Raw genomic sequence first — 12,507 nt, 5'->3', positions numbered from 1 at the left:
GTGATTTTTCATTGAAAATTGGCATCTTTGAGAGAATTACCTTATCTTCTTAATCAAACTTTACAAATCTTTGTTTTGGAATGCAACAGTTAGTTTGTGATGAATTTATTGAATTGGACTAATTATGATTGGATATTGATTTGTTTGTGTAAAATTGGGCATCATGAGGGAGGATTTAGATGTCCCTGTGTGGTTATTTTAGTTTCATCGCAGGTTTTCATTGTTTTTATTGGGGAAATTGATCTTAGTATAGAAATAATGGGATATGTTTCTGGATGATTGGATCTTGCCTCTTTTGAGCTAAATTTGGCATCTTTGAGGGAATCTAGAAAGCTAACTTCATTCGGATACTGTCCTTGTTTTTTGTGATGCTGAAGTCTGCGTTCTCGCTGTTGGATTCTTGGATTTATGGGTTTGGTTTCCTCGTGATTGGAATGATGTGTTGTTTAGTTAAATCGGGCATCCTTGAGAAAGTTTAGATGATTAGTTGCATTAGCCTGTTATATAACTTTGTGCTTACTTGTGAGTCCAAGAGATTATAGTGCAACTCTATTGGTGTTTCTCAAATCATTCCTTTTGGCTGATAATTGAAGTGGGTCAGTTTAGTCTCCGTTTTGTTTGATTTATCTTAACCAATTGATATTGGAGATCCCTGATTGATTTCCTTAGATTCTCGCTTTTAATTTTTGGTGACTGATAAGTTGCTGGATGATTGTTCTAAGGATTGATTTCTTAGAGATTCCTTCTGTAATCATCTAATGGCTAGTTATGTCATCTTCATTAATAAAATTTACAGGTCTGTCTACGGACCTGTGTGAAGTTCTGGGTAACAAAAACTTGATAAATTGCTCCTACCATTTTTCTTTTAACATGAAAATTTGCTGGTGGATAATATCCTTCCGAGATTATTTTGGTTTGCGCCATGAGTTTAAAGAGTGAAGTGATTAAAGAAGTTGTTCATTTAAATTTAATGTCTTGATTTAGATATTTGCGCAAAGACTGTGCTGGTATCGATAGTATGTTTGTGTGTTATGGGTGCTTTACCAAAGAGTTCATTAATCATTTGTTGCCACATTGAAAGTCCATGGTGTTTCCTTTCTTTTTGGCTTTTCTTCCATGCCTTTCATCTTTTATCTCCACATAAACATGGTCATGAGCAATTTCATAAGTGCGGTGTTTGCTTTTTTGGACTTATACTACTAGTTTTTTGCTTAATTGATTAATGGCTTTGTGTAATCTCTTATGCTTGGTTATGGGACAAAGGTGAAAGGAAAAGCAACTAGTTCTTCATCAAAGACAGTCACTAAGACGGTAACTAAGACAGCCACAGTTAGAGCCAAAGCACAAAAGAAAGTCTATACTTTGCCTGGCCAGAAGCATGATCCTCCAGAAGAGGTTTCGTGCTATACTTTATCTACTTCGTGTTACTTTCTTTTTTATCTGACTTTGTTTTCCTGAAAAATTTTATATTATCATTTCTATTCTGCATGGCAGAGAGAACCCTTGAGGATATTCTACGAATCCTTGTCAAAGCAGATTCCAACTAGCGAAATGGCAGAATTTTGGTAAACACCTATCTGTCTTCATGAAACATTCGCCCTTTTTCTCTGATATGTTGGATTATAAGCATTAATCCCTTCTCTAATGTTATTCTTTACAATTATCTCATATTCCTTCTTTATATTAGTAGGTACGATTTATGATTTCTTGAAGTTTTCTGGACCATAATTAAGTGTCAATGATATTTGCTATAGTTCAATTGAAATTTGCAGTAGTGTGTACAAGTATTCCAGTACTTGAGTATCTGATCTTTCCTCCATCATTTCACATATAAATTGTTCTGCTATTCCTGGATGAGAGAGAGACACACACACACACACACATTAAGTCATTCCAATCATGTTACAACAATAAGGGGTAATGGACTTTTTTTTTAAATGTATTGGATGTCTTGGATAAGAATTTCACATATAAATTGTTCATACTTTTGAAAGCATGAAGCAAGTGGCAAGTACAGAGAATCAAGATTCCACTTGCCTCCAATTCGGTTATATGTATGTTTTTGTCTCTAACAATTCTTTGGTACAATACATCAGCACGATGTACGAATAAACTATGGCAACCTTGTGCATCAAGTTAGCTTGAGAGTGTCTTTTTATCGCTTTTTGCATTCAGTATATCCTTTTTAGTTGAATGATTACTAATACAACTGTTACTTGCAAATCTCACTAGTCTACTATTGCTGGTCGAAATCCTGTAAAACTTAATGAGGTGTAAAGCAATCTGGCGAGCCAGACTTGGTGTCTGACTTTCACAAAATCAATTGATATTCAGTTGTAAGTATCTTTTGAAGTTAGCATTTCAACTATGACAAGAGTAGAGTCCTCTTTCTTTCTCTTTCTTCCTTCTTTTATATTGCTCTACTTTACAAATCAATAGATAAGGAAGGAAATTATATGATAGGATAGCCAAATTGAAGATCCACTTTTTGAGTAATGAATACTTCATCTTTTTGAGCTCCAAATCCAATCCGTATGATTTTCTACAAATATGCCTCTTTTTTGGTTCAATCTGGTGCATAGGGTCAACATGTTTTCTCTTCCTCCACCACCAAAACCACCCCAAAACCTTACCAACTTACTGATGTTCAGCATTTAAATTCTATTTTTATGCATGAAGCTGTTGGTGTTGTATTGCCTAGTTATTTTTGGAAATTGTGGAAACCAGTATTCTGAGTCCAAAGTCAATGTCACATCCAAAGTGGAAAGTAGCCTTTTTCCCTTTGAAAGGAAATACTTTAACCTGCTGGTTTTTATTGTATATGATGAGCTACATTGTAGACAGATGTTATGGTTTTGTCAAGGTGTTGTCATTGACAGGCTTCAGCAGAGTCGGAATGATGTTGATGTCCTGCACAAATTTGAATTGGGAGAGCCCTCAGAGAGGAAGTCATAGTATGAGATTTCTGCATTCATCTGTTGTGTTATTTTCACGTTCATTCATAAGTTTTAGCATCAAGTGAGATTGCCCTTTCAAAGTAATATCTGAAGTATAGTGATTATTACCTATGCTCATTGAACTTATGATACTTTTCAGCATGTGACATCTTTTAATAACACTAGCCTCCAATCTATATTTCTGTTTACTACTCATATAAGGATCACATTTTCGTCAGTAGATAGCATCAAGGTAACAACTAAGTGCCATTGTGACCGTTTGAAGTGCCCTCTCATTCCTTTGTTTGCAAGTTCGGGATATTTTTTAAATAATGAGGTATTAATGCCTTCGTAAATATTCTTTTCGTACAAAGGTTGAATATCTCACAATATTTGTTTCATTTCCCCATACAGGATGATGGAACATGGGTTGTTATCTCTTGAAAAAGCAAGGAAAGCCTACGAGAGAAAGCAAAAGAGGCAGCAGCAAATCCGAACAGGCACTCCAGTCAAATCTACGAAAATGGAGAGGCCGGAGAGCTCAAAGAAAGCGCAGGTTTCAAAAAGTGTAGATGTCAAGGCCAAGAAGAGAGTTAACTATAGCGATGATGATGATGATGATTTCATCGTAAAGCGCAAGAAATGAAAGTCCTAAAATATGATATGAAGCTTATAGAGTAGCTAGGTCCACCAAAGTGGAGCCTGCTGTTTCAGATTCTAACTTGTAGTTCAAGTGTGGGGGCAATAACGGCAAGGATTAGGCAAAATACTTGCATCTTGTGCCAGATAAGCTCCAGACATTCTTTGTATTCTCTTATACATATACAATAAACAATAATCAGTTTTATACAATAAACAGTCAGTTTGTTCTTGCCATTTAAGTAACTTAAATATTTTCTCAAATAATTTATTGAAGGAATACTCAAAGTTCAGTGTGTATATGGAAAAGTCTCACATTGTTCAAATTGCTTTTAGGTTTTCTCTTGTCTGAGAACAGATTAGCTTTCATTGTTTGATCAATTGTTTCAGAAATTTGTTCATAAATGTTCTGTTACCTGCTCATCAGATTATTCATGAATACTTGCTACTACATATCAACTGAGGTTCTCTTACATTGATAAGCATTCTTTGTCATTATTCCATATGTTTATGTGTACATGTATACTGTTCTCTTTTCTAGCGGTTAGCTAATTATATACAAGTTTTGTTTTACCCAAGAGGGTCCAGCCGAATTGATAAGCTACCTAGAGTAGTGCGCCAATGTCTCAAGTTTGACTCTCTTAGGGAGCAACAAAGAAGATTATTTCCGTGGAATATTTCAAGGTCGTGCTTTGGGGGTGCCCCTTAGCCACACCTGGAGATTTGACACCCACAATTCGAAGGATCGTGGGGAAGTTCTCTCATCAAACCAAAAAAATATATATATTCTGGAACTGAGTCCTGCCATTCTCATGTATGGAAGTGCTTTAAGATGTGTTTTCATAAAAGTATCGTGGAAAACCAGTTTGACCCAATTGTTGAATCAGATATAGAGTCTTCTAAATTTAGGGAAACCATTGCCATAAAAATGAACTTCCAATAACATACGGTAGAAACCCCCAAAACCCCGAGGTAAAATATCATCAGTATCAACTGGCCCACTTAATTGTTATCTAAACCAAGAATCAAGAATGTAGTCCAGATCGACAATCAGAAAGAAGGCACGTCAGGTATAATAATTCCATAGACTGAAGCATATTATTCACAGATTATACTGTTTAAATAACTATAAACTTTCTAGTCTTTCCTTAATGTGGTGAGGTAAGAAAAAATATAGCAAGCATGGATGCTAAACCAGGAAGATTTTCCTACTCTTAGTCTCTTGGAGCAGCTCCTGAATCACCCGAGTGGTGACCGATCGATCAATTGCTATTGCCATTCATCTCCTCTATGTTAAACATGATCAACATTGCGAGGAAATTTTTCGATAGCAGTAGTAGTCCTAGATATAGATAGCTTTTGTCTGATGAGAGCTTCTGATGTACCTCGGCTTGTTGCATGAGGGTGTTGAACTATGACGAGTAACGGATCTACAGAGTTTTTGCAGTGGGGAGAAGGAAAAGAAGTTGGCTGCAAAAACAGAGGGCATTAAAGAAATGATTTCAGTAGGACTAAAGAAAATGGGTGAATCAGATGACACTATTTAAACTTTACTTACCACCCCAACATGCCATTCTTGTGATGTCAAGTTGTTGAAATCAGCTGCATCCATTTCCTACAGAATTGTAGATTAGGAAATCATACGACAAGAAACCAAAATCTTTTGTATAAGCTATAAATTTCATTATGAACAATAGCATGCTGATTGGACAATTGTGAACAATAGCATGCTGATTGGACAGTTTATGAATCAGATTCATACCAGTGATACACCACGCATAAAAAAGAGTCAAATTCAGGTTGTTTACAGTATACAATTAAGATGATGGGGAAAAAATTTATCCGGAATCATTGGTTAATTTTCTGAAATGTCTCTTCAGTTGAGAATGGAGCATTCGATTTCAGAAAATTAACCAAGCCCATAAAAATGTTTTGTAATTATATGAGTTCCATGGAGTAGAGTGTACCATGCTGTATATAGGGGGCACCGTATTCTCCCATTTGAGTTTCATGGTAGGGATTACAGGGAAATTTGGCAATGCTTCCTTTGTTCTAAATGTCCACCTAGAAGAGGAATAACGTTAGAATTCTTAAATAATTTGAGAGATAGATACAGACTACTCCTTGCAGCAATCTTATAAAAACAATGATGAAGACTGATATATTTACTTGTGCAATGCTTAACTAATAACTACATTTTTATATAAGTAGCAATGCTTAACTATAATTTACAATCGGGTTGCTCATTTCAACCAGTAACAGAACTAGTGAAGTTAAAAGCTTGACTAATAACTATAATTTAAAGCTTGAGGTATGTACATAGGTATGGTATAACAAGTAACCTATTATTAGTCTCTTTAACCTACCCAATGTACAAAAATATGCAGAATTGTGCCCATTCTCTAACCAACAACCGGAACCAATAACTCTCTGGTCTCGCATCAGCATTCATATAGACCTGAAAATCAAATATTAGGAATGTTCATAAAAGGGAGCCTCAGGATTCTGTTACTGTTAAACATTGTAGTATCTGGTGACCCTACCAGAATTTCAACCACAGCTACAATCTGCATAGCTCCTTGAAATTTCCTGATTTGTGAAAAAAAGTAATGCAAACGGATAAGGTCTGGTTACTCCTCTTCTTATCACATAAAATACCATATTTCGTAGATATAAGTAGATACCAATGAAGAACATAAATCACGTACTTGAACATAATGTACTTGGTACGTAGAGCACCATGCATCGTCTGCATATCCCCATGGTCTATAGAATTTAACTGCTCACGCAGGATGAAAAGATTCTGGGAGATGTAACGGAAAATCACATAAAAAGATAAAAAATAGTTCAGCAGCATGAGTACCTGGATTAAAAGTAACAAGATGTAAATATTAGCTTCAAATCAGATAAAACTACATAGCCAAAATTGAAGACAATTTTTCAAAATATGCTGCGCAGCTGCAGTTAACTCGAAATTCCAAACAATTAACAGCGGGTGACGATGAAGAGTAATCAAACTGGAAACAGGAAACTCACTGTGAAGTAAGGGACAGCAGCTTTATAACCAACAAGAGTCAAGTAGACGATACAAGCTAATCCAGCAGTCTTACGCCTCTCAGCTAGCGACATACGCTCATACATGATACAGTAACCATGTGATATGAGCAGAAATGACACTAAAGAGGAAGTTTGGAAAAGTATTCCAGTTACATAAACTCCAAATGAAATCCATAAAGAGCATATCTGAAAATTTGTGCATGAATACCTGCACGAAGCATATGAACTTGAATATCTTAAAGGAAGCATTCAGAGAAAAGGAAAGGTATATGCATTTCTATAAATGTAAAAGAAAAATATTGCGTAATTAGGTACCGGATGCAACCTAACGAAAATGTAGTTTTGTACACCTGGCACGGGATGCAATCTGATGCTGTCTATTAGATGAATGCTAAGACAGACAATTCTCTTTTTGCTAATTGAAATGGCCAAGGGCATAAAAATCCAAGCATTTACATGAGGGAAGATATTTCATGAAAATTGTTTATGATCCTTAGTGTTAGTATAACATTTAGGTCTAAAGATATAATGTTATATATTGGCATCTGACTCTTAAGCACATAAAGTTCAAATATTATGTTAGCTTATATTTAAGATAAATATATGAATATCAAACATGCATGTCACACATCTAACACGCTAGGGAAGAAAATAGAAGAAAGGAGGGGAAATTTTGAAAATAAAGGGATTTTTTTTGACTATAATATATACCTCAAAAGAAAATACAGATAGATCATAATCCCATAGCATTCGTATTATTGAGATTTGTCAGCTGGATTATGCAAGAATACAAGCTTTTTTCGAATATATCATAACATTCGAGAACTTTATATCGGATTAATAAATTTTTGGGCATTTGAACTCACCAGAACGCAAATGATAGTACCAATTGCAGAGTTTTGATTAACGGCACAGAAGCCATCATCCATTGTAACTTGCTCACCTGCAGAGTACCAAAAACGCATATAACCCCTCAAATAAAACTAGGGTTTTTTTTCTTTTTCTTTTACCTAATTTCAAAAACCCTAGAGAGAAGAAAAAAGTCATATTTGGGTGAAAATTGGGACCTGAAGATTGCGATTCTTCCAAGTGTTAAGAGTCCAATAGAGAGCAGAGAAGCACCAGAGCCCGAGAAACCCCAGGTAGACCGATGGTAGCACCCGATACGAATCGTCCACCGCTACCGATTCCATCGAGTTGAAGCTCGAACTCGAAGAAGAAGAAGAAGCAGCAGCAGCTTCTTTTTTTTTTTTTTTTCTCCGTTGTTTTTTGGAGAAATAAAAATAAATAATGTAGAAAGGAAAGGAGACTCCTTTGAATATAAATGGGCGGGCAGGATCCGGCTTATCCCGGATTTGCCCTCGTTACAACTGGTATCTCCTCCCGAGTTCCGAAGGGTAGTTTGGTCATTAAAAATATTTGCTCGGTTCTAAATAATAAACAGAGGAGGAGAGCGTTAAAGGAGAACGTAAAGATTGTGATTCTGGTTTAAAGGGAGTTGTTAACTGAAAAACAATGCTATAAGCAACTCCATGTTATCAGGATCGAGTTGGGGAGCAAGTGGCGAAACAATTTTAATTATCCCATATTTTGGATTAATTACAGGTAGACCCCTTGTTAAATAAATAAATAAATCGATCTTTTAATTTTATTGTTGATTATGGGATTAGTGTATAGTCTAATATAAGGTTTAGATTAGTAAGTAGCTAGGATTATTATGAGACTCGGGGCCAAATTTTCAAAACCTACCTGCTTTGAATTTTATTCCCAAATAAAGACCTATTTCAAACTTAATTTTAAAAACAGACCCAGTTGGCTAAAACTGTGTCAGTTTTTGGAAAAAAAAAGTTCTCAAACTTCGCGTGAGTTGAAGTCCCGTGAAGTTTTTTATATAACAAAACTTCACGGGACTTCAACTCCTGTGAAGTTTAGAAAAAAAAAAATTTAAAATCAGCCCAGTTTTAGCCCAACTGGGTCGGGAGTTGAAGCTCGAACTCGAAGAAGAAGAAGAAGCAGCAGCAGCTTCTTTTTTTTTTTTTTTCCTCCGTTGTTTTTTGGAGAAATAAAAATAAATAATGTAGAAAGGAAAGGAGACTCCTTTGAATATAAATGGGCGGGCAGGATCCGGCTTATCCCGGATTTGCCCTCGTTACAACTGGTATCTCCTCCCGAGTTCCGAAGGGTAGTTTGGTCATTAAAAATATTTGCTCGGTTCTAAATAATAAACAGAGGAGGAGAGCGTTAAAGGAGAACGTAAAGATTGTGATTCTGGTTTAAAGGGAGTTGTTAACTGAAAAACAATGCTATAAGCAACTCCATGTTATCAGGATCGAGTTGGGGAGCAAGTGGCGAAACAATTTTAATTATCCCATATTTTGGATTAATTACAGGTAGACCCCTTGTTAAATAAATAAATAAATCGATCTTTTAATTTTATTGTTGATTATGGGATTAGTGTATAGTCTAATATAAGGTTTAGATTAGTAAGTAGCTAGGATTATTATGAGACTCGGGGCCAAATTTTCAAAACCTACCTGCTTTGAATTTTATTCCCAAATAAAGACCTATTTCAAACTTAATTTTAAAAACAGACCCAGTTGGCTAAAACTGTGTCAGTTTTTGGAAAAAAAAAGTTCTCAAACTTCGCGTGAGTTGAAGTCCCGTGAAGTTTTTTATATAACAAAACTTCACGGGACTTCAACTCCTGTGAAGTTTAGAAAAAAAAAAATTTAAAATCAGCCCAGTTTTAGCCCAACTGGGTCGGTTTTTAAAATTAAGTTTGAAACGGATCTTTTTTGGGGAATTGGTTGGTTTTGAAAATTTATCCTCAAGACTCGGAGATGAGCTTATTCGTAGGTATGTTGGCCTACCAACTCCAACTCTTTGATTTTGATGGGACAGGTGTTTCAGTTTCGCGATTTAGGTTAGCGTAGGCTTTTGGTGGACCTACTTTTTTTCCTGCGAATTTCTTTCCGTAGTTTTCACGTTTTTTCTTTTTCTTTTTTTTTTTAATTGCTCGCCAACTTCAAAATGAAATGAAACTGCATGCAGCGAGTCAACGACATAATATTAGATGTGGCAGCCTTGACCAACTGTTGGATATAATAATAAACAAGTTGTAAAGGGAATAAAGAACTCAAGTAAACTGCTGAAACGTAGTAGTAGTGTTGCAACGCGAACTCAGATGTCTCGAGAAAATTTGGTGGAGCACGGTCAAAATCCACACATCATGCGAACGCGCATCGAGCTTATTCAATGCATGGAAAGAAGGGCAAATTTTCAAAACCAATCTGTTTTGAATCTTAATCTTAAAAGAAGACACGTTTCAAACTTAATTTTAAAAACCGACCCAGTTGGCTGAAACTGGGTCGGTTTTTTGAAAAAAAAGTTCCCAAACTTCACGGGAGTTGAAGTCCCGTGAAGTTTTTAAAGTAACAAAACTTCACGGGACAACAACTCCCGTGAAGTTTGTGAACTTTTTTTTTAAAAAACCAATCCAATTTCAGCCCAACTGGGTCGGCTTTTGAAATTAAGTTTGAAACATATCGGTTTTTGGGATTTTTTTTTTTTTGCAAAGAAGTCTGTTTTGAAAATTTGTCCATAGAAATAATCATGAGTACAGTGTGAATCACTCATGCATGAGGAGGGAAATCCTCAGCTCTTAGATAAATGGTTTGATAGTTTTTGGGTTTATCATAACAATATGGTAATACAAATGCCAATTGCTTACAACTACAATTGCTACGCTGCTTGTTACGTGCATTCGTAGTCGTAGTTGTTCGATTCAATTTTAAAATTTTATGATTCGCGATTGTAGTTGTGCATGTGTTTGCTATGGGATATCGTCTTTTTCAAAATTCTATTGAAGAATGATTGCGATTGAATAACTTGAACCACTTTCACAGCTCAAAAAGATCGCGTCTTTTTCGGATGCCGCCAAATTTGCATTTGTCATCGCTTGAAGGCAAGGGACTAAAAGGCCTTTAGCTGTAGCCAGTGAGTGAGGTGTCCTCTTCTTATTGGATAATGAGTTGGCCATCATTAATGATGGCCAACTCATTATCCAATAAGATGATGACACCTCACTTGTCCCCTTTATTGGTCCCATATTTTGGGTCTCTGTAGCAAAGCTCAAAACGCAATGCTTCTTGCATCCAATCTGCTCGCAGCGCACCACGTGCACGTTTATAAATGCAGTTGCGGCGTATTTATCAGTCCAAGTGAAACAAAACAACCGCAATTGACAAAAAAAAAAAATTAAAGTTCCAGCGGACGAAACGACCCCAAGATATACGAAACGCTATCTGTTCTTCATCGGATCTCAAGGTAATTTCCAACTTGCAGTCCAATTCACGAAACATAAAGCCCCGAAAACACCCATATTATATATTTTACCAGAAACGAAGATGATGATCATGCAAATGTAGGTGTTAAACAAATGGTAAAACACTCCGAACTTAAGAGAACCATGAAATCAGAACTGTACCGTCTAGAGTCTCATCAACTACTGAAGAAACAGCGGATCCGAAGCGCAAAAGACACGACAGCGTAGCTGCGCGATGTAAAAGCATCTCCAACAGCTTCCCCAAAAATTTCTCCAAAATGGGGAATCAAATGTCATATTCTCCAAATTATTTTTGCTCCAACTCCAACAGCTTCCCCATTTTGAAGAATCATGCATTTATTACAATAATAAAAATATTCTACATCTTTGACTAATAAATAATAAATTATTTATTATTTTGAAGAATCCTCATTTTGACCAAATTATTTATTATTATAATGAGATGGAGTTGTTTTTTTGGATTGAGTCTAGAAGAACGTGAAAAAGTACTTCCCCAAATATTTACAGAATGCTGCAGATTTGGGGAAAGCTCTCTATTTTTTCTCTCCTATCCTCATTTTGGGGAATGAGATGGGGAATCTGTTGGACCAAAAAAAAGCTCAAAATTCTCCAAATTTTAGAATACCAAGAAGATGGGGAAGCTGTTGGAGATGCTCTAAAGAGTAGCAAATTCAATCGATGAAAATCCGGGTTATTAACTAATAGAAGTTCCTCATACAATCAAAAATGAAATTTGTTGCATAATACCACAACAAAAAGTTCACTCAACATTCGTAAGCATTCTTACACAACCAAAACCATTCGCACGGTTGAATAATTAAGTAAACCAGCAACCATCCTCGACACAAAGGCAAAAATAATAAAGTAATAATAAATACGCAGACGTCCACTCAAGTTATCTCCAATCCCAGTTAGAACATACAGAAGTACCAGGACTTGGAACTAAGTAGGAACAAGCATTGTAGAGCAATCACCTATGTGCTGACCACGTCGATAGCTTTGCTTCATAACTTACTATACCCCAGCAGAACCCCAAGAGAAGTATTATACACCCTCAACTTACAGCAAGTGATGAAATCCCTCAGTGGATGGAAAAGGATTATGCGAATGACATGTGTCAGTATGCAGTGGGAGATCTGAATGCCTACAGGCATAGTGAAGGCCCGAGCAAGGATACAAGAAAAAAACTGCTTGCGAAATCTCTCTGAATCTGAAAGCCAAGTAATATAGGCATTGCATCAATCGTCAAGGTAGTAATAGGATCCTGCAGATTTCTGTTCCCTGTCTTTGGTTGAATCCAGCTTATTAATGCGAGGTCTGTAATTGGTTGGGTCTCGTCTAAAAGTAATGTCAAGATGCTGAAACAAAACCAACACAAAATACTTTCATATTAGATAAGATAAGCAACATCTGAAGTTATGAAATTCTTAGAAGAATGAACATGTCAATATGCTGTGGTTATCAAGAGAATAAATGGATAAGAGAGGACGCATAAGATGGCATGTAAAAAGGTCATATCCAGACACCCTT

General features: G+C 36.0%; 3 protein-coding genes across 4 annotated transcripts in view; 1 reads left to right on the top strand and 2 right to left on the bottom strand.

The window, feature by feature from the left end:
• On the top strand, positions 21 to 3,863 carry LOC109839974. The gene is made up of 3 exons (XM_020408450.1): positions 21 to 1,395; positions 1,495 to 1,565; positions 3,351 to 3,863. Exons 1-3 carry the CDS (start codon positions 1,243 to 1,245, stop codon positions 3,580 to 3,582), a joined length of 456 nt encoding a protein of 151 aa, XP_020264039.1. The 5' UTR covers positions 21 to 1,242; the 3' UTR covers positions 3,583 to 3,863.
• Positions 4,629 to 7,916, bottom strand: LOC109839973. Its single transcript, XM_020408449.1, has 9 exons — positions 7,700 to 7,916; positions 7,499 to 7,575; positions 6,612 to 6,840; positions 6,284 to 6,438; positions 6,119 to 6,164; positions 5,942 to 6,033; positions 5,543 to 5,639; positions 5,134 to 5,190; positions 4,629 to 5,045 (listed from the first exon to the last, which is right to left on the bottom strand). The coding sequence occupies exons 1-9, from the start codon at positions 7,823 to 7,825 to the stop codon at positions 4,869 to 4,871; spliced, it is 1,056 nt and encodes a 351-aa protein (XP_020264038.1). The 5' UTR covers positions 7,826 to 7,916; the 3' UTR covers positions 4,629 to 4,868.
• The window catches only part of LOC109839972 (ABC transporter E family member 2), an 8,623-nt gene continuing 7,763 nt past the window's right edge, over positions 11,648 to 12,507 (bottom strand). For both annotated transcript variants that reach the window (XM_020408446.1, XM_020408447.1), the window contains one exon: positions 11,648 to 12,335. In XM_020408446.1, coding sequence (XP_020264035.1) covers positions 12,216 to 12,335 — 120 coding nt within the window. In that variant the 3' untranslated portion in view covers positions 11,648 to 12,215. The remainder of the gene's footprint in view (positions 12,336 to 12,507) is intronic.

This window comes from Asparagus officinalis, chromosome 5, assembly GCF_001876935.1.
Source record: "Asparagus officinalis chromosome 5, Aspof.V1, whole genome shotgun sequence".
In the NCBI taxonomy this organism is placed as follows: Eukaryota; Viridiplantae; Streptophyta; class Magnoliopsida; order Asparagales; family Asparagaceae; genus Asparagus; species Asparagus officinalis.
The sequence above is the reverse complement of the archived record's forward strand: the minus strand, read 5'-3'. Positions and strand labels throughout refer to the sequence as shown.

What these genes read in the sequence shown, in the direction of transcription:
- LOC109839973 (XM_020408449.1), bottom strand. Translation starts at nt 7,825, where the DNA reads ATGGAATCGGTAGCGGTGGACGATTCGTATCGGGTGCTACCATCGGTC. An exon ending in TAGCTGTGGTTGAAATTCTG is followed by an intron (nt 6,034 to 6,118) that starts GTAGGGTCACCA and finishes TTTGATTTTCAG; the next exon opens with GTCTATATGAATGCTGATGC. An exon ending in TGCATATTTTTGTACATTGG is followed by an intron (nt 5,640 to 5,941) that starts GTAGGTTAAAGA and finishes TTCCTCTTCTAG; the next exon opens with GTGGACATTTAGAACAAAGG.
- LOC109839974 (XM_020408450.1), top strand. Translation starts at nt 1,243, where the DNA reads ATGCTTGGTTATGGGACAAAGGTGAAAGGAAAAGCAACTAGTTCTTCA. An exon ending in AGCATGATCCTCCAGAAGAG is followed by an intron (nt 1,396 to 1,494) that starts GTTTCGTGCTAT and finishes TCTGCATGGCAG; the next exon opens with AGAGAACCCTTGAGGATATT. An exon ending in AGCGAAATGGCAGAATTTTG is followed by an intron (nt 1,566 to 3,350) that starts GTAAACACCTAT and finishes TTCCCCATACAG; the next exon opens with GATGATGGAACATGGGTTGT.